Source organism: Vidua macroura, chromosome 10 (assembly GCF_024509145.1).
Source record: "Vidua macroura isolate BioBank_ID:100142 chromosome 10, ASM2450914v1, whole genome shotgun sequence".
NCBI lineage: Eukaryota > Metazoa > Chordata > Aves > Passeriformes > Viduidae > Vidua > Vidua macroura.
In genome coordinates this window covers 21,200,165-21,225,588 of record NC_071580.1, presented here as the reverse complement: position 1 = coordinate 21,225,588, position 25,424 = coordinate 21,200,165, and the positions used below count along the sequence as shown (strand labels likewise).

At 59.0% G+C, this 25,424-nt stretch overlaps 3 protein-coding genes across 3 annotated transcripts; 2 read left to right on the top strand and 1 right to left on the bottom strand.

Moving 5' to 3' along the window:
• The first annotated feature begins 3,568 nt into the window (after positions 1 to 3,568).
• On the top strand, positions 3,569 to 9,315 carry CFAP410 (cilia and flagella associated protein 410). The gene is made up of 7 exons (XM_053986594.1): positions 3,569 to 3,699; positions 4,292 to 4,310; positions 4,900 to 4,946; positions 5,658 to 5,887; positions 6,578 to 6,749; positions 7,128 to 7,221; positions 8,380 to 9,315. Exons 1-7 carry the CDS (start codon positions 3,623 to 3,625, stop codon positions 8,503 to 8,505), a joined length of 765 nt encoding a protein of 254 aa, XP_053842569.1. The 5' UTR covers positions 3,569 to 3,622; the 3' UTR covers positions 8,506 to 9,315.
• Positions 9,316 to 12,665: 3,350 nt separating this feature from the next.
• On the bottom strand, positions 12,666 to 18,978 carry PFKL (phosphofructokinase, liver type). The gene is made up of 22 exons (XM_053986554.1): positions 18,853 to 18,978; positions 18,266 to 18,339; positions 18,094 to 18,171; positions 17,819 to 18,008; positions 17,482 to 17,647; positions 17,352 to 17,396; positions 17,159 to 17,267; positions 16,735 to 16,830; positions 16,563 to 16,655; positions 16,151 to 16,276; positions 15,999 to 16,063; positions 15,758 to 15,821; positions 15,525 to 15,671; positions 15,357 to 15,427; positions 15,183 to 15,270; positions 14,911 to 15,063; positions 14,609 to 14,773; positions 14,386 to 14,447; positions 13,946 to 14,057; positions 13,758 to 13,857; positions 13,537 to 13,642; positions 12,666 to 13,452 (listed from the first exon to the last, which is right to left on the bottom strand). Exons 1-22 carry the CDS (start codon positions 18,935 to 18,937, stop codon positions 13,305 to 13,307), a joined length of 2,343 nt encoding a protein of 780 aa, XP_053842529.1. The 5' UTR covers positions 18,938 to 18,978; the 3' UTR covers positions 12,666 to 13,304.
• A 2,450-nt stretch (positions 18,979 to 21,428) lies between these two features.
• On the top strand, positions 21,429 to 23,810 carry PROCR (protein C receptor). The gene is made up of 4 exons (XM_053986386.1): positions 21,429 to 21,575; positions 21,682 to 21,918; positions 22,773 to 23,039; positions 23,120 to 23,810. Exons 1-4 carry the CDS (start codon positions 21,521 to 21,523, stop codon positions 23,230 to 23,232), a joined length of 672 nt encoding a protein of 223 aa, XP_053842361.1. The 5' UTR covers positions 21,429 to 21,520; the 3' UTR covers positions 23,233 to 23,810.
• The last annotated feature ends 1,614 nt before the right edge of the window (positions 23,811 to 25,424 follow it).

The window sequence follows — 25,424 nt, the reverse complement described above, 5'->3', positions numbered from 1 at the left end:
AGGATTACATGCAAGAAATGGCTTTCCTGCACCCTCCACAAAGCCATTAAACAGGTTCTGATAGGCTCATTTTATAAAACACTGATGTGAAGCTGGAAAGGAAACCTGAGGCTGCTGTGTAGTACAGACCTGACTGAAGGTACTTCAGATATGAGCCCAAGTGTGCAAAGAGCTTTTTGCTCTCTGGCTCCCACAGACTCAAAAAGTGACCACAACCCACCACCAGGAATTTAGGGGTGAGGTGGGGCCTCATCAGAGCCATGGGGATACCCTGACCCCTGCTCTGGAATGTTGAAAGATCTGTTAGTGACACTGCAGGGCTGTGAGCAGGATGTGAATGTGCCATGGATTGTAGGTGATCCTGTGCAGCCTGGAGACGCCACGTGGTCCCAGGCCTCAGGGGTTCTCCTGTTCCCTCCATGCACTTCACAAGCCTAAATGCATTATTTAACTGCTCTCTTTTTAAAAGACTGGTGCAGAGGTTTGCCTGAGATGATTATTGCTACTGCTTGCAGAATTAAACTGTGGATTAAAATAGATTTTATTTAATTAACCTGAATGAAATAAGTGTTTGGGTCTGATTCAGTCTCAGGAGAGGCGTCAGATCAGACAGTGCCAGTAAAACTGACTGACCTGTGCTTTTTCCAGTGGGATGAGCACAAAAATCTCTCTGTGGCATCTAGAGAAGACTCCTTAATCTCCTTAGCCTGTCTTGGGAACAGGCTTGGCTGCCAACAGTGCAGCAATGCAGGGCTGGGTAGTTGGAATCATGCTTAGGTGTGCAATGTTCCAGTGGAAGTGAAAGCAGCCTGGGATTCTCTGAACAAAAGTACCAAAGTCCTGGATATTGCTCTTCCTCAGGTCCTGCTGCTGCCCTCACTGACACACGGCCCAAGTACCCAGCTCCTGGACTGGGGACAGCTGCATGCAGAATACCCAAGAATTCCAAGAATTGGTCCATCTGCCTCCCAGTGCTAGTGTACCCAGCTCTAAACTCCTCATGCACCACCTGGCTGTCTGCGGGAGTGATGGCAGCTAAGTGCTCAGACAGAGGGAAGTGCAGTGGGATGATCTGCCTAACCCATTTATCCCACATTTTTCCTGAAAAGTGCGTGCCCACTGATCCCAAACAACACATCCCTCAGCCCTTCCCTTATCTGGAAGTATGGCAATCAGGAGGGGAGGGAGTTCAGTGCCACCCATCTCCTCTCCCAACACAAGGCCATCACCACAAACCAGGGTTCACCTCCAGTGTGTTCCATAGAATCATGGAATCATTAAGGCTGGAAAAGCTCTCTAACTTTGAGTCCAACCATTAACCTGGCACTACCATATTCACCACTGGCTCATATCAGGAACAGGGTGTCCAGCAGGCCCAGGGCACTGACTGTCCCTGTGTGCTGGGACCTGTGAGGCTCCTCCAGTCCTGGGGACAGTTCTGGGCCCTCACAGCAAGAGAGACATCGAGGGGCTGGAGCATGTCCAGGGAAGGGAATGGAGCTGGATTAGGGGCTGGAGCACCAGGAGCAGCTGAGGGAGCTGGGAAAGGGGCTCAGCCTGGAGAAAAGGAGGCTCAGGGGGGACCTTGTGGCTCTGCACAACTCCCTGACAGGAGGGGACAGCCAGGGAGGGGGGTCAGGCTCTGCTCCCCAGGAACAGGGACAGGATGAAAAAGAACATCCTCAAGTTGTGCCAGGGGAGGTTCAGGTTGGACATCAGGAGGAATTTCTCCACTGTAAGGGTGGTCAGGCCCTGGAAGGGGCTGCCTGGAGAGGTTTGGAGTCCCCATCCCTGGAGGTGTCCAAGGAATGCCTGAACATAGCACTCAGTGCCCTGGGCTGGGTGACAAGGTGGGGTGTCACTGCATATGTTGCAGTCAAGAGAGCCATGATACACAGAGTATCACCACAGAATTTCAGAAAGTTTGAGCACTCACCCAGAGTAACACACCCTACCTCATCAGAAGGCTTCAGGCATACAGAGTAACATACAGGCCCATCCAGAGTAACAACGTGTCACTTCAGAAAGCTTCAAGCATCTACAGCTCTTTGTTGTTCTTTTTCCCAACCTTTTATCCCCTCATGTTCATGCAGTGCCCCTGTGTGCCCTCTGTTCCCTTTGGAGGTTGGTCAGTGCCCCTGGGCACCCCATGGCTCATTGCTGTCAGCGCTGCTCACTGCTTCTCACAGCTGTGCCCACTGGGGATGAGGCTCAGCCCCACTCCCACTCACCACAAACTGTGTGCCTACAGCAGTGGGGATCAGTCACAGGTTGGACTTGATGATCTTGCAGGTGTTTTCCTACCTCAATGATTCTGTAATTTTGTAAACTATGTCCCTAAGTGTCCCACTGACACACCTGAACGCTTCCTTTTGCAGCAGCACCCAAACACCCACATAACAAACACAGAACACCCAATCCCCATCCTGTAGTTGTTTCTGTTGCCAAATAAGGTGGAAACGCACAGAAAAACACTGGGAAACTCTGCATTAATCAGTTTTTTTTTTTTTGATTAACCACACTGCTTCTCCAGAACTTTTTATTCCAGCTCTTCCATTCAACCACCTGCTTCTGTTACACCCCTGAAGATACAAACTCGAGGTTTTTCTGCACCACATCATATGGTGGTATAGAAACCCAGCATTCCAGGAGAGGATTCCTAAAGGACTTTGGCTCTGTAAAAATGAGTCCTGAACCACTTGAGTCCCAAGGCTGATTCAAAGGTGAGTGTTAGTTTTCTTATTGCCACATGGGACAAGAGGAGTTAAGAAACTGTAGTGCTGTATTAGTCATTCTTGATATAGTCATTAACTATTATTTGTACAAAACATGTTTTTCAAGGGCTGAACTATCACCTGTTGGAATGTTTAGGAGCTGATTGAGGAGAAAGGAGGCCAAGGATACAGATGGGGAACAGGCAGGGATGGGTGAGAGGGCATAAATTATATATTTATTATAGAAAATGTAGATATATTTTATTTATGCACATGGCATACACATATAGATAGGGGCGTATGTGGGGATATATGTGTAAAGTCAGATATAAAATTATGCACTCATGTGTTATTCCAAGGGGGAATGGGTTCAATTTGAAAGAGTAGGTTTAGATTAGATATTAAGGGGAAAAAAAATCTTCCCTGTGAAGGTGGTGAGGCCCTGGCACAGGGTGCCTAGAGAAGCAAACTGTGCCCAACCCTGGACGTGTTCAAGGCCGGTCTGCACGGGGCTTGGAGCAGCCTGGGATAGTGGAAGGTGTCCCTGCCCATGGCAGGGGTTTGGAATGAGATGGGCTTTTCCCATGCAGCCCGAACCACTGCACGATTCCATAGCGGTCCTTCCACATCAATATACACCCACAAAGGCGCAGCTCTGTGTACAAAACATTCTCTAATAAGACATAATTAAACGACTGATAGGATTTACCCGTAAACACGAATAACCACCTCAAGGCGCGCCCAAGGTTGCGGCAGCGGCGCTCGGGCGGGCGGGGCGCGGCGGGGCCCGGCCCGCGGCGGGGCGGGGAGGAGGCGAATCCAGCCCCGCAGCTGCGGAGCCGCCCCGGCCGGGCGGGGCCTGAGCCCAGCGCTCCCGCCCCTGCAGCCGCGGCCCGGCCCGGCCCGGCATGAGGCTGAGCCGGGCGACCGTGCTGGCACAGGCCAAGGCGGCCGCGCTCGACGGCGTCCGCCGCCTCAACTGCTGGTGGGCGCGGGGACAGGCAGGGACGGGCCGGGGGACAGGGGCTGAGCGGGGGACAGGCGGGGATGAGCAAGGAGGACAGGCGGGGATGAGCAAGGAGGACAGGCTCGGATGAGGCTGAGAGGACAGTGATGGAGGGGGGACAGGCAGGGCTGGGGCTGGGGGCACAGGCTGGGATCAGGAGAAGGGACGGGCAGAGATGGATGAGGGGTGGTAGGCCAGGATGGGGAGGGGACGGGCAGGAGTGAGGCTGGAGACACGGGCAGGGATGGGGACGGGGTTCAGACAGGGCTGGGGAGGGGAGAGAAGGATGCAGGGAGGGCAGGAAGGGAGGGAGCTGGGTGTCAGGCAGGGATGGGGGGACGGGACAGGGCTGGGTAGGGGCAGACGGGCAGGAGTGGGGAACGGGCAGCGCTGGGTGAGAGTGAACAGGCAGGGCTGGGGAAGGGGAGGCACAACACGGCCCAAGACAGACTGTGCTGGAGCAGTTTGGTGGGGCCAGGCTGGGGGCTGGGGCTGTGAGCCCAGCTGTGGGGGAGTGCAGGGGGAGGCTGAGCCCTGCTGTGCTCTCCCTGACCCCCCTCTCCTCTCACAGGGGCAGCCACCTGACGGATGTAAGTACTGGAGGAGCCAGAGGAGCCTGGGCCCACAGCTGGAGCGGGGACACCATGGAGACCATGGGGTTGGCAGGGCGCTGGGGAGGGCCTGGCTTCACAGCCAGCACAGGCTGGCCTGGTGCCTGTGCGCTGCAGGGCTTTTCAGGGTTAATTAGCATCTCACACCATAAAAAAAAATGTGATTGCTGCTGTTTCCACATTGGAAAATTTCTCTCTGAGGCCCAGCATGGAGCCTCGGAGAGCAGAACCCTGAGTCCTACCTCTGTGGTGATTTTGGATGAGGTTCTGTGCTAGGGGAAGGCTGGCAGGGGTGGGAGGGAGCCTTTCTTGCGTGTGGAGGCTGCAGAGTTGGTGGAGCAGAAGAACAATGTGACACTGGCTGGTGTCTGCACTTCCACTCCTGAGCAGAGGCTGGAGAAGCTGCTGACGCTGCACTTGCTGTGTCAGAAAATCTCTGGTGCTGTTAAGCTCGGCTCAGACTGAAACAAACCCAAATTCCTGATGGTGCTTTTTGTGATTTCAATTGGGTTTCTTTGTATTTCCCCCCATGAGTGCCAACATGTTGTTTCTGTCTCTTCCTGCCCAGATATCCATATGCCGGGATTTGCCCAATATCGAGGTGATCACGTTCAGGTGAATGCCAGTTTGCCAGCTTTGGAGAGGGCAAGGAAATCACATTTTCCTGGAGATAGTTTCTTCCCATGTTGCTGGGGTTGTGTGTGTGAGCTGCCTGGCTCTTTGTGCCCCATTTCTCAAGCAGCAGAGATACAGAAATGATTATTCCTCAGCAGCTCCTCTGCACTACTCCCTGTGCTCTTGAGAAAATATTCTCTGTTTTGACAAGTGATAAAAGCCCTTAGGACTGTTGCTCCAGAAAATATTCCATTGTTTCGATAGGGATCTTCTCGGCCTCTCTATGTGGCCTGTTTCCAAAATGCTTGTTGAAATATTTTGTGGATCTCTCAGAGCTTTCCCTTTCCCGTAATACGCTCAGCTTTCACCTATCCGGGGGATCCCATGGAGCCAATGCTCTGTGAATTCGAGCCTTTTAACTTGGGAATCTTACATGGGTTTCCCTTGGGTGGCTCTAAGGAGCTGCTACAGAAAAGGGGGCAGGCTGGGGGGAAGAAGAGGGGCTCTTTGTCATCCTCAGCAGGGTGGAGCAACAGCTCTTTCAATTCTTCCCTCTGCTGACAAAGATGAAATGCCAGAAGCCATGGGCTTAACGCCCCTTGCTGTGCCGTGCTGGGGTGAGGCTGTTGCAGGAAAGGGGACTGGGAAGTGCTGTGCTCCCCCCTGGGCGGGGCAGCAAGGGCAGGATGGGCTCTGACTGTGTCTCCGCAGTGTGAACGGCATCTCGGACCTCGAGCCGCTGCACCAGTGCCAGAACCTGAGCGAGCTCTACCTGAGGAGGAACAACATCAGGAGCCTGGATGAGCTGTTCTACCTGAAGACGCTGCCGCGGCTGCGGGTGCTGTGGCTGGCAGAGAACCCCTGCTGCGGGCCCGACCCGCACCGCTACCGCATGACCGTGCTGCGCAACCTGCCCAGCCTGCAGAAGCTCGACAACCAGGGTGGGCTTTGGTCACCTGCAAACAGCCCCGGGCCAGGGCCACCTGGGAAACGGGGATGTGTTGGCTCCTCTGGAAGGCGTCCTTTGAGTTTTCCTAGAGTCAGGAGGTGTTAGGGGTTGAGTTAGATCCAGTGCTTCTAAGCTGTTTTCTCTCTTTGTCTTCCCTTTCCATTTCTCTTCCCCTTTCCCATCTGCCTCCTCTTGCTCCTTCCCCTTTTTCCTTCTCCATCCCCATCCCTATCCCTTCCCTACGGTAGCAATACTGAGTGCCTCATTATAGCTCCGACAGTACCACTAATTAGTGGTTTTTAGAGCTCTCTCTTTGCTGTGGCCAGACAAAGGTTCTATAACTGGATCTGCTGCTGTAGAAAAGCTTCTCTGTTTTTTTTTCTTTTTCCATCCAGTAGCAGAAATTTGGTTGCTTTTGGAGCCTTCTCCAGAGACAAGAAATAGTAAAGCAGGTTTGCATCCCTCTGTGATACCCTTCTCGCTTTGGGAGGCTGGTGATTGCTTCCAGCATTCTCCTGCACAGGTTTCACTGCAGGAGAAGGGTGAAAGCAAAATGCCACACAATTTTTGGACCAAACCTCTTGGGAACAGCTCTGCAGCAGCAGAACCTGCCCCGCTAGAGATGCCATCCCCTTGGGCTGCTGCAGTTCATAGCAACAGGCATTTGTTGTGGCCTTTGCAGCTGTGACGGAGGAAGAGCTGTCGCAGGCCCTGGTGGATGGCGTGGAGATCACGGCCCCGCCAGCCCGGAGCAGTGTGGAGAACGGCTGGTCCGAGTCCACCGCATCCAGCGCCGCCGGATCCACGACGGAGCCCGAGAGCGAGCTGCTCAGCTGCAGCCTGGAGGAGGCAAAGTGAGGGCTGGGCAGCATTTCTGGGCTGAATTCGTGTGTAACAGGAAAGGAGCCTGACATTCCAGGGGCCAGGCCCGCAGCTGGTGCCGGTTCCCAATGTTCTGGTTGCTGCAGTGGAGCTGTGCTGGCTCAGTGGCACTGCTAGGGCTGGTTCTGTGTCTGCCAAACAGGCTCTGCTGTGGGGGGTGACTTGAGCTCATCAGCTCCATGTGCAGGCAGGGATGGATCCTCTCTGATCTGGAAGCTCCAGCCCATTCCCTGGGGTCCTCCAGCTGGATACTCCTTGCATGGTTGCCTGTGGCAAGGAAGAATTGCCCTGGCAGAGGAAGGTTCTCCCACCTGGTCATAATAACATTTGCTTTTCCTCCTTTACTTTAGCAAAACTCAGGAGGAGCTTGGTATGAAGCCTACTCCCAGGGATAAATATTCCTCCTTTTCCTCTCAAGAGACAGATTGCAGCTGCAAGAAGAGAGTGAGTATCTTTTAAAGACCAAATTCCTTTTCCTTGTATGTGGGGCTAAGCCCCAGCATTGAAGGGCACGAAGAGCCTTGGATGTCCCCAGAGGAGGGGAACAGAGCTGATGCTAGGGCTGGAAGAAATGTCCAGGAGCAGCTGAGGGCTCTGGGTTTGTTTGATTTGGAGAGGAGGCTGAGGGTTAACCTCATACCCCTCTGCAGCTTCCTGAGGAGGGCATATGGGGAGGGGGTGCTGAGCTCTTCTACCTGGGATCCAGCAATAGGAGATATGGAAATGGTTCAGAGCTGTGCCAGGGGATGTTCAGACTGGACATTAGGAAGTGTTTCTTTAGCAAGAGGAGGGTCAAACCTTGGGAAGTGGCTGCTGAACAGGAAGCTTAAGTGGTTCCTCAACCCCCTCCATCGTGTAGCCTTGGATGAACTGGATTTTGGTGGCTCAGTTGGGAATTGCAGAGTGATGGACTCAGTGCCGTTGCATCAATCAGCATAGCAAGGTCTAACCCACACTGCCTCGCTGCCATAGCTGCCTAGAGCAGCACCACAGGCTCTGACCTTTAAAAAGGGGGGAAGTGGCCCCCCATTGTAGCTGGAGAGGTTCAGGTTGGAAATGGGACAAAAGATTCTCCCTAGAAGGACAGTTATTTAGGCTGTGGAATCTCTCCCTGGGGTTCTTCAGGACATGATTTGACAGAGCCACGGCCTGGTGTTGGCAGTGGTCCTGTGGTGGTGGCAGGGCTGGGGACCTTCAAGGGTCCTTTGCAGAGAGCACCAGCTCTCCTCATTCCTCAGAAGAGTGGGCTCCTGTCCTTTCTCATCCTACACATGCTGCAGAGCGAGGGCAGGCACTCCTGGATGTGCCTTTCCTTACAGAAGCCAGGCTGGAGCGTGGCCGGCAGCCAGAGGCTGTGGGCAGCCCGCACAGGGCTGGGCGGATGGGTTTGTCCTGCATTCCAGCCTCGTCACGTGCCACACGCAGCCTCTGCCTGTGTTTGCCCCGAGGGCTTGGTTGTTAGTCCCGGTGGCTGCAGGTGGCTGTTCCAAACTGCTGTCAGTGGTGGTGGTGGTGGTGGTGGAGGAGTTCCTAGAAAGAGCAGGGAAAATGGAGTGTCCTTGTCCTGGCTGGTACAAAGCAGTGTGTGCCTTATCCCCACAGAACAATGTCCTGAATGCCATCCTGCTTCTCATGAAAGAACTGGACGCAGAGGGGCTGGAGATCATCCAGCAGACAGTGGCGAGGAGGCTCCAGGCCTTCCAGAAGAAGGAGCTGCAGGAGGAGTGACAACGCCCATCCCCATTCCAGCCTCCCTGGAGCCCCAGCCCCACAGTGCTGTCCTGCCCACATCCCTGGCTGCAGCCAGAGCCTCGGTGCTCCTCGCTCTGCTTCCGTGTGAGGGCCTGGGATGGGATGATTCTTCTCTGGAGATTTCCTGCTTGTGCAGCGGGCTCTGACAATGTACCCTGTGTGGCTGGGGCTCTTGGATGGGAACTGCAGGGAAATCAGCAAAGCAGAAGGGAACAGGGCTGCGGCCAGAGGTGCTGTGTGATCCAAGGGGGAGCAGAGCCCACGGATGGCTGGGAGGATCTCCACCCCTCAGCCAGCCTGGGGGTGCACAGAACCTTTGAGGGCAGTTTGTACCACAGAGATCTGGTTTGGTGGAGTCTGACAGGGAGACATTGCCTGAGATGGTCACCAAGACCTGTCTGGTGCAGGTGGTGAAGGTCAATGTCCAGTTATTAATTTATTTTCCAGCTCCTGGCTGACTTCCTCAGGTCCTTACTGGTGCATGCAGTGCCTGCTGGTCAGGCAGCCCAAAGGAAAGCTCAGAGCAGGCTGGGTGAACCAGCAATGACTCCCACATCCTGAATGCTCAGCTGTCCTCTCACCCCAACATTCCCTGCAGGCATTAGAGCAGCTTAAAGAAACATCCCAGTTAAAAGGCCCTGAGCATTCTGCCTGCTTTGCACAGGCATGGGGGGGCGGGTGGTTGTTGCTCTTTAACTGATAAAACTGCATTTACCAAGTTTTATAGAGCTGCTCAGTACAAACTCAACTGTTGTGACATACCAAATAAACCCAATTATCCCTCAAGGCCGTGTAAGTGGTGGCTGGAGTTCAGCAAAGGCCTGGCTGGGGGCACTGCTCCATTACCTCTGGTTCAGGGAGTGCATTGTGAGCCCTGTGGAGCAGGAGGAGGGCTGGGAGCCCCGCGCCTTCCCGCTTCACTGCGCCTCTGAAACGGTGAGCCTGCTCCCAGCGCTGCTCTGCAGGGGCACTGCGCTGTCTTGCAACCTTCTTGCAACCACAGCAAAGGCAGGGAGCAAAAGAGGTGCTGAGGAAAGCTCAGTGCAGAGCCACCTGGGCAGGATGATGGCCCTGACATACGGGACACAAGCCCTCTATGTCTCCCAGTGCTGCACTAGTGACGTGGCCTTTCCATGGCCCCCCGACCCTGTTTGTGCAGTGTCCAGGCTGTGCTACCAGGAAGGAATGCTCCTCAGGGATGGTGACAGCCCTGTGTCCACAAGCCTGTTTGCCTGACCTTGGTGGGAACAGACACAGTTTGACCCTTGTCACCCAGGGGGAGATTTGCTGATGCCTTTAACTCCTTGAAGGACCTTTGTTCTTGCCTATTGCGTTAAACCCAGCCGCAGTTGTGTGATTTATGATGTCCCAGACTTTCTTTGACAGCCAGGGCCTGGGAGACTCACCCTGCTGAGTGCAAGTCTTCTCCCAGGCCCCTGGCCTGTCCATGTCAAGGACCTAGGGAGTTGTTGTTGGGGTGAGCTGGACCCCCAGCTTTTCTGGGATGTGAGTGATCAAAGGAAGTGTCCATCAGAACTCAGTCATGGGGCTGATGGAGCAATCACTATGCCCTTGAGGCCACACTGACACAATTCCTGGAGAAGTTGGGCTGTTTGCTGCCTACGTGCCGTGCCGTGCTCGTCATCCTTGGCTGCTGCTGGTGCTGCCCTCGGTGCTCCCAACTGCTCCTTGCAGCATCCCAGCCGAGCTCAGCCCCTCCAGGGCCCTGGCAGCCTGCCTTCCCCTGCAGGATGCTTCTGGAGGCTTGCTCTGCCCTCTTTTCAGGGTGGGCTGCATGTGCTGGGAAGTCTGGGAGCACAGTCGTGCCCCTCCTGCTCATCCTCGGAATGCAGTGGCTGTGCCTGTCCATTTTCTCCCAGGAATTTGGCCCTCCAGGTATTTTTTTTTTGGTGGAAATGAGGTGTGGGTGCTGCAGTGACTCCTGTCCCTCAACGTGCAGCTGGTTGAGCCTGGGGACACCCCTGTCCCCATTCACACCCTAAACCTCTTTGCTGCAGGGCAGTGCTGCCGACAGATTTTCCACAGGACCTGCAGTCACCCTGCCCTGCCTCAGCCGGGAATATCGAGCGGTGAATGCAGATGATTCCAGCTCTGCAAAATGCCAGCAGCTGTACTGAGCCACTTCCCTTCAAACCATCCTCAGAGACTCTGAGAGGCTGGTGGTGAGGCAGGTGTGAGGTCCACGGCTGAGGGAGGGAGGGAAGGAGTGGGCTGGTGTTCCCCCGAAGTGGAGTGGCACAAGGGAGAGTGGAAGAGCCCATTTCCCACCCAGGAAATTGAGCTCCAGGAGAAGCCAGGTCTCTGCCTGGGGTCCCCAGAGCAGATACTCATTCAAGAGCAGCAATGCTGCCTCCATCAGCAAGGTCTGCTACTTACGGGTCCAGGGAGGAGACAAAAGTTACCATCTTCCTCCAGAGCTTAAAATGTGCTCAGTTAGGGGAAATGCACTGAAATCATGGAATCATGGAATGGTTTTGGGTGGGAAGGGACCTGGAAGCCCATCTCATTCCACTCCCTTCCACTATCCCAGGTTGCTCCAAGCCCCATCCAACCTGGCCTTGGACACTTCCAGGGCTGGGGCAGCCACAGCTGCTCTGGGCAGCCTGTGCCAGGGCCTCACCTCCTTCACAGGGAAGAATTTCTTCCCAATATCCCATCTAACCCTGCGGCAGTGGGAAGCCATTCCCGCTTGGTGTGTCACTCCAAGCCCTTGTCCAAAGTCCTTCTCCAGCTTCCTTGTTGGCTCCTTCAGGTACTGACAGTGAGGTCACCTGAGAGCTTCTCTTCTCCAGGCTGAACAATCCCAACTCTCCCAGCCTTTCCTCCCAGCAGAACTGCTCCATCCCTCTGATCATCCTCTGGAGTCTCTCCAGCAGCTCCAGCTCCTTCCTGTGCTGGGCCCAGGGCTGGGGCAGCTCTGCAGGTGGGGTCTCACCTGAGCAGGGCAGAGGGGCAGAATCCCAATCCCTTTCCTGCTGCCCACGCTGGGATCAGCCCAGCACAGGGGCATTTCTGGCATGGGGCCTGGCCTGCCCTCACCACCTGCACCCCCAAGTCCTTCTCCCAGGGCTGCTCCATCTGCTCATCCCCAGCCTGGATTGATCTCGGCGGTTGCCCTGACCCAGGGGCAGCACCAGCACTTGGTGGTGTTAAACCTCATGAGATTCCCATGGGTCGCTTTCTGGAGCTTGTCCAGGGCCCTCTGGATGGCCCCATCCTTCAGGAGTGTCACTGCACCCTCAGCCTGGTGTCATCTGCAAACCTGCTGAGGGTGCCCCGAACCCTCTGTGCCAGCGATGCAGATCTTAAATATCACTGGTCCCAGTACAGACCCTGGGACGCCACTGGTCACCGATGGCCACTCTGAGCCACTGACCCTCTGGATGTGACCATCCAGCCAATTCCTTATCCATCTGACTGTCCATCCATGGAATCCAGCTCTTCAATGCAGAGAGAAGGATGTTGGCTGGGATTATGTCCAGGCTGTATAGAAATTATAGGATAAATGTCATCCATAACCTTTCCCTTGCCCACTGAGGGAGCCACTCCATCAGAGAAAGGCAGGGGGCAAGCCCGGGGGAGCTTTCACTTGGGGACAACTCCATGGGGAGGACAAAGTAACGGCATGCTTGACCCCAAAGACTGATGCATGCTGATGCTGTCCCACAGGCTGGAGCCGTCAGCCCGCAGCCCCAGGAGGGAAGTGGCCTGGGAAAGGGGCTCCCTGTGACCGTCTGGCGCAGCCCGAGTGAGCAGAGCTCGGCCAGGCCGGCACACTTGGCCAGCGCTATGAGAAACTGCCTCACAAACAAGCACAGCACCACCCTAAAGCACTTGAGTGGTTCCCTTGAAGATGGGAACCCAGTGATTTTTCTCTGGAATCATGAAGCAATAGCGAAAGGATGCTGACCTTGCACCCACCAGGACTTGGACAGGGAGGAGAAGCCGCCTGTGGTCCCACTCTCCCAGGCTTTGAGGATGCACAAAACCAGGGAATGTCTCTGCCTGGAATTAACCCGGCTTGGGAAAACCATCAGGCTTTGCTTTTCCCCCCACCCCACCCCACCCCTGTCCTGCCACCCTTCCCCCCTGCAATGACCACTCCAGGAGGCAGGTTTGGCTCCAGCAGGTTTTATCTCTAGAGGAGAGGAGCAGCGCCGTGGGCGGTGCAGGATCCGGGGGTCACGGAGCAGCGGTGAGGTGATGGACACGGCGCCCACAGCCACACGGTGACGGTCGCAGCCAAGCGTCATGCAAGGGGACAGGGGCTCGCCAGGACCCCCGTGCTCGGCCCTCAAGACTCCCACGGGGGATGGAGCTCCACGGGGGCACCCAGAAGCCCCTGGGACCAGCTCCAACCCACTCTGGGATGGCTCCGCATCCTCCTCACTCCCCTCCCGCATGTGGGGCAGGCGACTACAAGCAGCAGCAGTTGGCTCAGGCGGTCAAGCTGCTAAGTAAGGACTCAAAATACTCCATCATTAAATAATAATAAACTATTAAGGGAAGATTAAGGGTCTGGGCTGTGCAGCTGGGCTCAAGCAACTCTTCTGCATCTGCACAGGGACCAGAACCCGCAGCAGTGATTCGGGGCAGGATTGTGCCGTTCTGGGACACAGCACCAGGCTCTGCCTGCTGTAAAGGGTCGATGGCAAAGCTACAGGGCTACTGAGAACAGAGGGGACACAGTGCTCCCCCAGCAGCATGTGGGCACAGAGAGGACACAGCAGGGGCTATGGGTCAGGCTGGTGGGACTAGAAGCCCTTCTCGATGCTGAGGGTGCGACGGGTGACGTGCTCCATCTGCCCCGAGATGTACTCGGTGAGGCTGATCTGGTAGTTGGCGAGCATCTTCAGCATCAGCCGTAGGTTCAGCCACCACTGCTCCTGGGGCAGCCTGTGCCTGTGCAGGGGACACAGCTCTAGAGCAGACACCCCGGGAGGGTTCCCCCAGGAGCCAGTGAACCACTGGGGCATGGGGACTTACTCAAAATCCGTGACTTTCTTGAGCTCTGTCACAGGGCTGAAGGCCACCACCTTCTTCCGCAGCCCGATCACACAGGCAGTGTCTCCAGAGTTGGCAAACACACGCCCTGGGAGGGGGACACTGCTGACCTTGGCCACCTCACTGGGGGCCACGCCTGGAAGCCTGGAGCAGCAGCCACCAGCCTTCCCTACCCCCCCTGGGAACCCTAGCCCTCGGCTCACCCTTGCTGTAAACTTGCTGCAGCTTCTCTGACATCCACAGCACCGCCTTCACTCCCAGCTTGGTCCCATAGTTCCGGTCAAAGGGGGTTGGGGCTCCTCCCTGGGGACAAAGAAATGGGGATGTCAGGCCTTGCCCAGCTCTCAGGGCCAGCAAGGCCCATCCTACCCTCTCCCCTGTACCTCTGTACCTGCTGGAGGTGGCCCAGGACGTTGATCCTACAGTCAAAGATGCCTTTGCCTTCGGAGGAGTAAAGGTTGTAGAGGAACTCGGTGGTGTAGTGCTCGTGGCACTTCTCATTGCTGGGGAGCAGAGGGAAGGGCTTGGGGGGCTGCTCCTTCTGCTGGCATGCCCAGGGAATGCCCTTTGTTTCCCATAACACCTTTTTTGTGCTGTATTGTTTTCCCTGAGGCCCAGGGCCCCAGTCTGTGTCTCCAGGAGGACCCTGGGGCTGGGGTGGGGACGGCAGCAGAGGCAGCCAGTGTCCCCAGGGCCAAGTGTGTGCCCAATGTGCCAAACCTCACCGTGCCCAGGACCCCTCTCTGACCATGGGAAGGGCTCAGCTCCAGCCTTGCTCCCTGCCACAGGGCTGGGGTTTGCAGTGACTGTCCCCAAGTGCCCCCAACTCACCGCAGCACCAGTCCTCTCTGGATATCTGTCTTCATTTTGTCAGTCAAGTGCTCCACGTTGGCCTGCAAGATGAACACCAAGATGCCAGCAGCCATCCCACAGCTGTCCTGTCCTGACATCAATCCAGCATGGCCATGTCCTCCAGCTCCTGCCCTGCTCTGGAGCCCTCTCTTCCCCAGTCTTCCTTCTCATTTCAGCCAGAGAGCCACTCTTGCCCGCTCACCTTTAAGTCGTGGATAGTGAAGGGGTCTTCATAGACGTAGGCAGCGTCAGCGCCCACGGCGATGCCAGTGACCGTGGACAGGTACCCGCAGTAGCCCCCCATGGTCTCCACAATGAACACGCGGCGCTTGGTGCCCGAGGCCGACTGCTTGATGCGGTCACAGCTCTGTGCCCAAACAAGGGGAGGTCACACCAGGGAAAGCCACCTTTGCTTCCCCGGCACGGGACGCCGGCTGCTCCAGGCCATGATGGAAGGTAGTGGAGCACGGCGGCCCCTGAGCTGTCCCTGTCCGTGTCCCTCACCTCCATGGCGGCATTGACGGCCGTGTCGGAGCCCAGGCTGAAGTCTGTGCCAGGCACGTTGTTGCTGATGGTGGCGGGGATGACGCACATGACGATGCAGAGCTCCTCGTACTGCCCGCGTGCCTCCACCAGCTGCAGCACCCCCTCGTACGCCTGCAAGCAGCCGAGGGATTGGGAAATGCTGGCCCTGCAGCCAGGTCTGCATCCCAGAAAGATTCCTCTGGGATGCCCACAGCCACCCCGGCCCCCACTGAACCAAGGATCCGCCGCACCTCAAAGCCCCCAATGACCAGCAGCCCCTGGATGTTGAATTTGCGCACGTTTTCCACGATCTTCTCCATGCAGGTCTTGGGCAGCGTCCTGTGGTGGGAAGGGGGTGCAGACGGTGGGGTGAGGATGGTGGGGACACCCTTTCCCTATGCTCCCGTGCCCAGGGCTGCACTCACCGCTTGGTGCCCAGCATGGAGCCGCCGCGGCCCAGCCATCCTGCCACGTCATGCCAGCCCACCTCGCGGACCTGCGGGCACCAGCGACAGCTTAGGGCTGGGAAGAGCCCCCCGCCCCCAAGCCCAACCCCATCCTCCAGGACATCCCAGGCTCACTGTCCCCCTTACCTGCCCCTTGGCCAGGCCCTCGAAGCCGTCGCTCACCACGTAGATGGTGTGTCCCTGGCAGATGCTGATGCGCACGGCCGAGCGCACGGCAGCGTTCATGCCAGCGGCTGGCGCTCCCACGTTCAGAATGGCCAAGCTAAATGGGCTCTACGGGGACAGGGATGGGAACAGCACATCCCCACATGTCCCCAGGGCGGGGATGGTGTACCCTGCTGCTCCCCATCACCCCTCACCTTCTCCTGAGCTGGCTTCTGGTGCGCCAGCAGCTTGTAGATGTTCCAGTTGTTCTCAAAGCTCCTGCAAGGACACGGTGATGTGTTCCCAAGGCACGTCTGGGAGAAGGGGCAGTCTCCCCAGTGCCCCTGGGGTGTGACTGGGAACACCCTTCTGGCTGCAGAAGCCAACAGATTCCCCACAAGGAGAAGCCCCTATCCAAGAGGGATGTCTCCCGCAGTCCTGGTTCCTGCTCCTCACCTTCCACGGAGCTGGATGGCCTCCTCAAACCTCTTCTCGTCCATGGCCTTCTGCACATCCTTTGTCTTGAGCCAGGAGAAAGATGCAGCACCATAACACCCACGTTCACAGGGAGGGGAGTGAGACCCCCACCCAGCTTCCCTGGTACTCACCACCTGGACACACTCCATGAGAGGCAGCCGCACTGACTGGTTCCCGGAGTGGCTGACCACGCAGGCTGGGGTGTCTGGCGTGGCCTCCAGCAGTGCCATCACCGCCTCCATCCCCATCTTGCTGCTCTGCAAAGGGACAGGGGCACCTGTGACACTGGGCCACCAGTGCCAGCTGGGTGGGATGCTCAGGGATGCTCCCACAAGCTTGGAAACCATGTGGCTGCTGATTCACTGCTGGAAAGCTGATGGTTTTATTTAAAAATTCATGAAATTTGGAGTAAATGAGGAGAAATGGGTGCACAGCTCTGCCCAGCACAGCAGGGCTGAGCCCATCTGAGCCTCACCCCTTTCCACTGGGCAGAGGGATGGCAGGAGCGGAGTTCCCCCTCTCTGTGTCCTCCCCTGGACCTACCAGCACACGGTCAAAGGCGGACGGGGTCCCTCCGCGCTGCACGTGGCCGAGGACGGTGACCCGCGTGTCGAAGCCCAGGCGTTGCACCACCAGCTGTGGGGAAGAGGGGACATCACGGTGGGGACCCGCCGGTGTCCGTGGGTGCCAGGGTGGTGCCGGGGCAGTCCCTTACGTCCTTCACGTAGTTGGAGGAGATGGGTTTGCCGCTGCGGTCGATGGCGCCCTCGGCGATGATGATGATGTTGAGCCGCGAGCCCCGGCTGCGTGTCTGCCACGAGGGGAGAAAAACGGCCACCACGGCTCAGCCAAAACTCGCCGTGGGCTGTGTGTGCGTGCCCTCCCCATCCTGCCATCTGTGCTGCCCCGGGGGTGGCTCAGGTCACGGGCAGCTGAGCCCCCAAGCCGGCGCTGCCCCTGGCACGCGAGGGCTGGATTTGCGCTCGGCTGAGTGCCCCGGTTCACAGGGACAATGGCGGCAGCTCCCGAAGCTTCGCAGGGGCTGGGCACGGCTGCAGGGCTCAGCCCGGGCCCCTGCGGGGACCCCCCGGGGGGAACCGGGCATGGGATGGGATGGGATTGTAGGAAACGCCCCTCACCTCCCCGAGCCTCTCGCACATGAGGTCCTCCCAGCCGTCCTCCGGAGGGGATTCAGGGATGAAGAGCCAGTCAGCGCCCGAGGCCAAGCCGGACACCAGCGCCAGGTACCTGGGGGGACACGGTGGTGGCAGCACTGACCACGAAACGTGGCATCCCATCCCACCGATGGCTTCCCCACCCACGGGGGCTTACCCGCAGTGGCGACCCATCACCTCCAGCACGAACGTCCGCTGGTGGCTGCAAGGACACGGGTGGGAAGAGAAGGAGGTTGGTGTGTGCGATGGCCGGGGCGCTGCAGCCCCCAGCCCCCCGTCCCCCTCACCTCTGTGCCGTGGTGGTGATGGCGTCGACGACCTCCATGATGCGGTGCAGCGCCGAGTCGGTGCCGATGGTCATGTCGGTGCCGCAGAAGTCGTTGTCGATGGAGCCCACCAGCCCCACGATGTTCAGGTGGCAGTTCTTCCTCGCCACCTCCTCGCTGATCTGCCCTGGGGGGGTCACGGCCACCGCACCGGTTACTTCAGGGCACTCACGTCCCCACCACCATGGGGCTGGAGCTCAAGCCTCCTTGGGGTCACAGCACTGGGGTGACCCTCCAGACCTCTCCACCCTCCAACGCCTTCATCTACCCACCGGGGGGCTGGGAGGGGCTCACCCACCATCTCGGACCAGCTCCTCCAGCAGCCCAGCCCACTCGGATCGGAAGATGTCCGCGCCGGTGAGGCTGCCGTCGCCGCCGATGACGCACAGGTTGGTGATGCCGTGCTCCACCAGGTTGCGCGCGGCGCGCAGCCGGCCTGCCCGCGTGGTGAAGGCCTTGCAGCGGGCGCTGCCGATCACCGTCCCGCCCTGGGGACAGAATGGGACACGTGGCTTGTCACACACGTTTCGGGGGCTGGGAGCTGGGGTCCCGTGGCCCCATGGTGACCCTCACCAGCTGGATGATGTTGGAGACACTGAGCCAGTTGGCTTGCTTGATGTTGTCACCCCCCTCCACCAGCCCCTCGTAGCCCTGTGGAGAAGCAGAGGGTGGAAGTGAAAGGTACCCTGGCACCAGGGGGGTGGATCCCCCCCAGCCATGATGGGGAGCAGAGGGGAACCCCAACCTCATAGATGAGGAAGACCTTGGCTCCCACGTATATCCCCATGCGGGTGACAGCGCGGACAGCGGCGTTCATGCCTGGAAAAGTGATATGTGTGCTGGAGTATTCCCATGGAGATGGAATCCTACAGGTGACCCTGAGGTGTCCCTTCGAGCAGGGGGAACCCCTTGGGACCCTGCAGCCCACAGGGAATGGGATCCGATAGGTGACCCTGAGGTGTCCCCTTGAGTGGGCGGGGAGCCACGTGGGCTGAGACCGGGGAAACTCAGCGCACAGCTGGGCCCGCGCACGAGAAACTGCCCGGGAGCGAGTTGCTTATCCCGGAGGGGACGGGGATGGGGACATGGACGGACACAGCCCCTCCGTGGGGCTCCCCCCGGGGGGACCCTGCCCTCCCACGGCGATGGCCCGAGGGTGACGGGGACGGGGAAGCGGCGCGGGCGGGGGGCACACGGGAGGGGGGGTCCCCATCCGCCCGCCCGGGGAGGAGCGCGGGCCGCGGACTCCGGCCCGGGGCGGTCGCGGTCGCGGTCACGGACACGCGGGGACGCCGCGGGCCCGGCCCGAGCCCCCCGCCCCGCCGGGCGCACCTTGCGCGTCGCCGCCGCTGGTGAGGACGGCGATGGCCATCCCGGCCCCCGCCATCCGCAGCCGCTCCAGCTCCGCCGCCGCCATCGCTGCGCTCCCGGCACCGGCGCCGCCGCCGAGGACACGCCCCGGGACACGCACGGACCGGGGACACGCCCCGGGACACGCCCCGGGACACGCACGGACCGGGGACACGCCCCGGGACACGCACGGACCGGGGACACGCCCCGGGACACGCCCCGGGACACGCACGGACCGGGGACACGCCCCGGGACACGCACGGACCGGGGACACGCTCCGCCCGCCGCCGCGGAGCGACAGACGGCGGGACACGTCGCGCCGTGTCGCGACATGGTGCGCTGTATCGTGCCGGACGGTGGGCACATGCCCCGCCGTCCCGGACCGCGCCATCCCGCGGGCGGTCCGTCCCTGAGGCCTGAAGGAATTGGCTGATGCAGCTGCCCAGCCGCTCTCCAGGATATCTGAAAGGTCCTGGATGTCCGGTCAGGTCCCAGGTGACTGGAAAAAACGGAGTCCTTGCCCCCATCTTCAAAAAGGGTGGAAAGAGGAGCCTGGGGCGCGGACCTAGCGGCCCGTCCGCCTCCCCTCGGTGCCCGGGAGGATCCTGGACAGACCTGGAAGCTCGGCTGAGGCAGGGGGAGGGAGGACGGGAGGTGAATCGGGAGAGCCAGCACGGCTGCACCAAGGGCAAGTCCTGCCAGACCAACCCGGTGGCCTTCTCTGATGGAGTGGCTCCCTCAGTGGGCAAGGGAAAGGTTATGGATGACATTTATCCTATAATTTCTATACAGCCTGGACACAATCCCAGCCAACATCCTTCTCTCTGCATTGAAGAGCTGGATTCCATGGATGGACAGTCAGATGGATAAGGAATTGGCTGGATGGTCACATCCAGAGGGTCAGTGGCTCAGAGTGGCCATCGGTGACCAGTGGCGTCCCAGGGTCTGTACTGGGACCAGTGATATTTAAGATCTGCATCGCTGGCACAGAGGGTTCGGGGCACCCTCAGCAGGTTTGCAGGTGACACCAGGCTGAGGGTGCAGTGACACTCCTGAAGGATGGGGCCATCCAGAGGGCCCTGGACAAGCTCCAGAAAGCGACCCATGGGAATCTCATGAGGTTTAACACCACCAAGTGCTGGTGCTGCCCCTGGGTCAGGGCAACCGCCGAGATCAATCCAGGCTGGGGATGAGCAGATGGAGCAGCCCTGGGAGAAGGACTTGGGGGTGCAGGTGGTGAGGGCAGGCCAGGCCCCATGCCAGAAATGCCCCTGTGCTGGGCTGATCCCAGCGTGGGCAGCAGGAAAGGGATTGGGATTCTGCCCCTCTGCCCTGCTCAGGTGAGACCCCACCTGCAGAGCTGCCCCAGCCCTGGGCCCAGCACAGGAAGGAGCTGGAGCTGCTGGAGAGAGTCCAGAGGAGGCACCAGGGTGAGCAGAGGGATGGAGCAGCTCTGCTGGGAGGAAAGGCTGGGAGAACTGGGATTGTTCACCTGGAGAAGAGAAGCTCCAGGTAACCTCACTGTGGCCTTCGGGTGCCTGAAAGAGCCAACAAGGAAGATGGAGAGAGAATATTCTCAAGGTCCCTGTCAGAGGGGAATGGCTTCATGCTGCCAGAGGGCAGGATTAGATGGGATACTGGGAAGAGATTCTTCCCTGTGAGGTTGGTGAGGCCCTGGCACAGGCTGCTCAGGAAAGCTGTGGCTGCCCCAGCCCTGGAAGTGTCCAAGGACAGGCTGGATGGGGCTTGGAGAAATCTGGGTGTCCCTGCCTATGGCAGGGGATGGAATGAGTTGGGATTTCAGGTCCCTTTCCACCCAGCATTCCATGCCTGTATTCCATGCCATAGCAGGCTGTGTGATGCCATTATGTGCCACCCCAGGCTGTGCCATGCTCTGGCAATGAGACGAGCTGGAGCTTTTAGTAGAGATTTCACTTTTTCAAATTTTTAGTTTATAATTATTTTAGGTGTAATTAAAAACAGACCTGTGGAGATTTGGCCCTGCCATGGATTTCTCATCCCCATGGACCAGCTCAGCTACCCAGAGTGTCACCCATTTCCAGGGAGGGGGTCCTGTTGCTGGATGTCCTCTCCACAGGGAATGGGATCCTAGAGGTGACCTTGAGGTGTCCCTTCGAGCAGGGGGAATCCCGTGGGACCCTGCAGCCCACAGGGAATGGGATCCAGGTGGGTGCAGTGCTGTGCAGGGAGGCTGCTCCCTCCAATACTCCCCACTCCCTGGCAATGGCCCTCATCACCGTGTCCCCCTGGTCTCCCACATCCCCCAGGGGAGTGGGACAGGGCCCTGCCCAGCCAGGGGATGGGGAAACTGAGTCAGGTGCTGGCAGCTCGCTCAATTCCATCTGTTCCGGGAGGAGCTTGGAGCCTCATCCTGGATCCTCGGGCGCCGTGGGGCCCGCCGTATCCGGCAGGGAAGGGGTGCGGATGGCTCGGGTTAAGGAAATGGGAGAGACCTGGCCGGAGTCCCGCTCTCCTCCCCCCACAGCCCCACCTCCCCGGCCCGCTTAACATCCCGTGGGCCAGCCGCGGGGCCAGCAGCGCGTCCCCAGCGGGTGCCCAGGCTGAGCTCCGAGCCGGGCCAGCCGCGGGGCCAGCAGCGCGTCCCCAGCGCGGGGGAACCGTCCCCACGATGCTGCGGCTGCTGCTGCTCAGCGGGGCCCTGGGCTGCGCGGCGGAGCAGGCGGGTAAGGCAGGGACACGGCGGTGCCTGGGGACACCGGGCTTGGCGTGGGGGCACACGGGGCTCACGGCGGGTGACAGGCGGTGGCTGATGTCCCACGTCTCCCGCAGCTCCGCTCGCCTTCACCATGCTCCAGCTGACCCGCGTCTACATGGGCAATTCCATCTTCCGGGGGAACGCCAGCCTGAATGGGCAGCTCAGCCATCTCCTGGAAGAGAATAATGTCACCCAGGTGCTCCCGCTGGAGCCTCCGGACGCCTGGGCCCGGCGGCAGAACGAGGTGATCACCTACCTGAGGAACTTCAGGCAGCTGGTGATGCTCTTCAACAAGGAGAGACCCACCAAGTGTGAGTGGTACCCGGGGGACGGGGGTGGGTGCCCCGGGGAATGGGAGCCTCTTCCCTGCTGCCAGGGCACGGGGGTGGCTCTGCAGGGACGGATGGGGACACGGCCATGTGCAAAACCTCTCTGTGGGTAACGGAAGCCTTTCTTTGGAGCCGGGAATTTCTTACCCGGAGCACACCCTGGGGTGATGCTTAACCTGTTGCTGCTCCTCAGGAAAGGGGCTGAGGGCTGCAGCCTGCGGGATGGTGAGGTGTAGGAACCCTGTCTGCTCCCTGCCTGTGCTCTGCCTGCATCCCACCTGTATCCCTGGCACCCTGCCTGCATCCCGCCTGCTCCCTGCCTTCATCCTGCAGCTTGTGGGAGCTGTGGGATGCTGCTGCCGATGGTTTCGTGCTCCTGCTCGCTCCGCCCCACAAGCCCTGTCACCTCTGCTGCTCCTGCCCCAGTGTGCTTTCCTTTCCTTTCCTTGGTTACCCCCAAACCGCTCTTGCCCCAGCCCCACACTCCTGTACCCTTGCGGAGCCCGGTGTCACCGCGGAGTCTCTGGCATGACCCGCCCCCCAGTCCCGGTGTCCCTGTCCCGGCGTCTCGCTCCATCCGCGAGAGCCACGAGCAGCTCTGTGCCCAGAGCCTCCTTCTGTAAAACCGGAGCTGTGCTCTATGGAGAAGGGAGGGAAAATAATCCCGGCCGCTGGAAAAGTCGCTGCCGTGCTCAAACCGAGGGGAAGCAAAGCTGTGGGTGGGTTGGGTGGTGCTGAGGCTGTGCAAACTCAGTGCCCAGTTTGCTGCTGGTGAGGGCCATGGGGTGCTCAGGGTGGGAGCGTGGTGACCCTGTCCCCTCCCTCTGTCCCCGCAGTCACCCATCACCTGTGCTGCCACCTCGGCTGCCGCCTCTACCCCAACGGGACCACTCAGAGCTTCTACGAGGTGACCCTCAACAGGACAGCGTTCCTCAGCTTCCACGTCCCCAGCGCCACCTGGGAGCGGCGCTGGCCCGGCGAGCTCCCGGTGGCCGCCTTCGCCCAGGAGCAGCTGATGAAATACCCCATAACCACCCAGGACCTGCAGTATTTCCTCAACACCACCTGTGTCAGCATCCTGCAGGTCCAGAGCGCCAGGACAGGTCCGTGGTGGGGCCGGGGTGGGGACAGGGACGCAGTGGCGTGGCCCAGTCGTCACCTCCATTCCTCTCGCCTCTTGCAGGAAAAGTCAGCGGCCGATCGCACACTCCGCTGGTCCTGGGGCTGGTCCTGGGAAGCCTCGGCCTGCTGGGCATGGCCCTGGGCATCTTCCTGTGCACGGGAGGGAGCTGCTAGCATGGGCAGCTGTCCCATGTCACCCCATGGACACAGGGGACGGACCTGTCATCTCCCCGTGCATCCATCACCACCCTGTGGAGGCAGGGGACAGACCCATCATCTCCCTGTAGAGTCAGAGATGGATCCATCATCTTCCCAAGGATCCAGCAACTCTCCATGGATCCATCATCACCTTGGGGAGGAAGGGGCTGGATCCATCATCCCTGCATAGAGACAGAGGCTGGATCCATCATCCTTCCGTGGAGGCAGGGACCAAGTCCATCCCTGACAAGGGATGCGTGTCCCCAGTGCCACAGGCTTTGCTCCCCAAGGACACCGGTGGCTTCCAGTCCTGTCCCAGCTGGACTGACCCCTCCAGCAGCCCCCAGCCCTGTGGACGGTCCTCACACTGGGCAATGTACTGAGACTCCACACGGAAACACTGGGCACGGATGGAAAAATGTGGGGGGAGAGGCGTGGGGGGAAAGCAGCAGGAGAAACTGGTTAAAAGGATGGCGTTAAACCCTCATTCATCCCTGTTCCAGTGGGGATGGAGGGAGGATGTCACACCTTGTGTAATAAAAGCATCCATCATCTCCCACCACACCTTTGGCTGCTCTTGTTCCCCTTGGCAGCACTGATGTGGGGCTGTGGATCCAACCTGGACCACGACTGCTGGTGCTGGGTGGGCTCGGTGTTGCCAGGCCCCGTGCCAGACCTTGGGTTGTGTGCTAAGTTTTCCAGGTCTCTGGAAAGACACTGGTGGTGTTTGCAGGGGGGTGTTGCACCTCCTCAGCTCATTTCAACCTTCTCCCAGCGTTGGTTTGAGTCAATTAAGTAACTTTCTCAAAGTTTTTCATTTCCTCACTCGGTGTGAGATGCTGAGGTCAAGCACACACAGCTGTGAGGGGACAGTTTTCCTTTCCACAATCCAAATCCAAGCTAAAACCTCCACTCTGACTGTTTAAACTTTGATTGCGTAGATAAGAAACTCTTGGCCACGTTTCCCTTTCACCCAAAAGTGGATTTTGAGCTCTCCAGTGCATCTCCACTGCTCTGGCAGCAGGGAGGGAGCCAGGAGCTGGCTGGGGACAGGAGAGAGGCTTTCCTGGATTAGCTTCCAGCTCTTTATTTTCTAAACACCCTGTGAGCAAGGCAGGGTGTGATGAGGGAAGATGGGAAAAGAGACGAGGGACAGAAGGGATGCGAAGATGACCTTAGGGGTTGTCCTCATGGAGGGATGGAGGAGGAGGTCTCCAAAGCCCACATCTCATCACCCTGGCCCCCAGCCACCCCCGAAGCAGCCCCCGCCTCCCCCAGGCTCCTGGGGCAGGGGCCGGGGCACTCCCCACCCTTGGCGGGCTCCAAGAGGCCGGAGAATCCAAAACAACGCGGCTGAGGCACGGGAACGTCATCGCTCGGCCCTTGGAGCAGCGCCCTTGGCAGGAGCTGTGCTGTGGGCCGAGCGCTCCGTGTCCCTGCCGCCGGCATCCAGGGACACCAGGGCAGTGCCCAAGGTCACACGTGCTGCATTTACTGCCCACAAAGGGATTCAATCCCTTCCAGCTGGGAGAAAACGCTGCATTCCCAGCTCTGCTTTGAGTTTCAGACTCGGGGCATCTCTGCTACCTCCAGATGTTGCACTGTGGTCCCCAAGACTTGGAATGATTCCCGTTCCCAGTCCCCTCTCCCTGGGCTGCAGCTCCTTGCTCTGGCTGGGATGGCTGAGCGTGGATGCTGTGGGATGCCCATGGCTGTGATGGAGCAGGGATGGTACCCGGGACTGGCAGACCCAGGTGGCAAACACTGGGGGGGAGGCCTGGAACAGCAGAGCTTGCTTTGCTTTTTGCTCCAGAAATGTGTCATCTTTTGGACAGATAAACAAGTCTGAGCTTGTCCACTTCATGCAGCTCTGGAAAAGCCTTTTTCCTGCCCCCGAGCTCCCCGTGTGTGCTGGAGAACGCTCCAGAACGGAGCTGACTCTGCTGCTGCTCCTGAGTTTCCACAAGGGACTGGGCAGTGAGGAACCCCCAAAAGTGCAGAACCCTGAGGAACTGCCTCATCTCCATTGCTGTCCAAGGGCAATGCACCCAAACCTGGCACCTCCATCCCAAAGCACCTCCCTGGCAGTGACCAGCACCAGTGTCCGACCTGGACACAGTGGCCAGCAGCAGAGAGGTTATGGTGGCAGCATCCACTTCCAACACATC

Coding starts and splice junctions, on each gene's coding strand:
- CFAP410 (XM_053986594.1), top strand. CDS start 3,623: ATGAGGCTGAGCCGGGCGACCGTGCTGGCACAGGCCAAGGCGGCCGCG. Junction 4,947..5,657: donor ATCGAGGTGATCACGTTCAG/GTGAATGCCAGT, acceptor GTGTCTCCGCAG/TGTGAACGGCATCTCGGACC. Junction 7,222..8,379: donor ATTGCAGCTGCAAGAAGAGA/GTGAGTATCTTT, acceptor TTATCCCCACAG/AACAATGTCCTGAATGCCAT.
- PFKL (XM_053986554.1), bottom strand. CDS start 18,937: ATGGCGGCGGCGGAGCTGGAGCGGCTGCGGATGGCGGGGGCCGGGATG. Junction 15,672..15,757: donor AGAAGCCAGCTCAGGAGAAG/GTGAGGGGTGAT, acceptor CTGTCCCCGTAG/AGCCCATTTAGCTTGGCCAT. Junction 15,064..15,182: donor TGGTCATTGGGGGCTTTGAG/GTGCGGCGGATC, acceptor GGCTGCTTGCAG/GCGTACGAGGGGGTGCTGCA.
- PROCR (XM_053986386.1), top strand. CDS start 21,521: ATGCTGCGGCTGCTGCTGCTCAGCGGGGCCCTGGGCTGCGCGGCGGAG. Junction 21,576..21,681: donor CTGCGCGGCGGAGCAGGCGG/GTAAGGCAGGGA, acceptor CGTCTCCCGCAG/CTCCGCTCGCCTTCACCATG. Junction 21,919..22,772: donor CAAGGAGAGACCCACCAAGT/GTGAGTGGTACC, acceptor CTGTCCCCGCAG/TCACCCATCACCTGTGCTGC.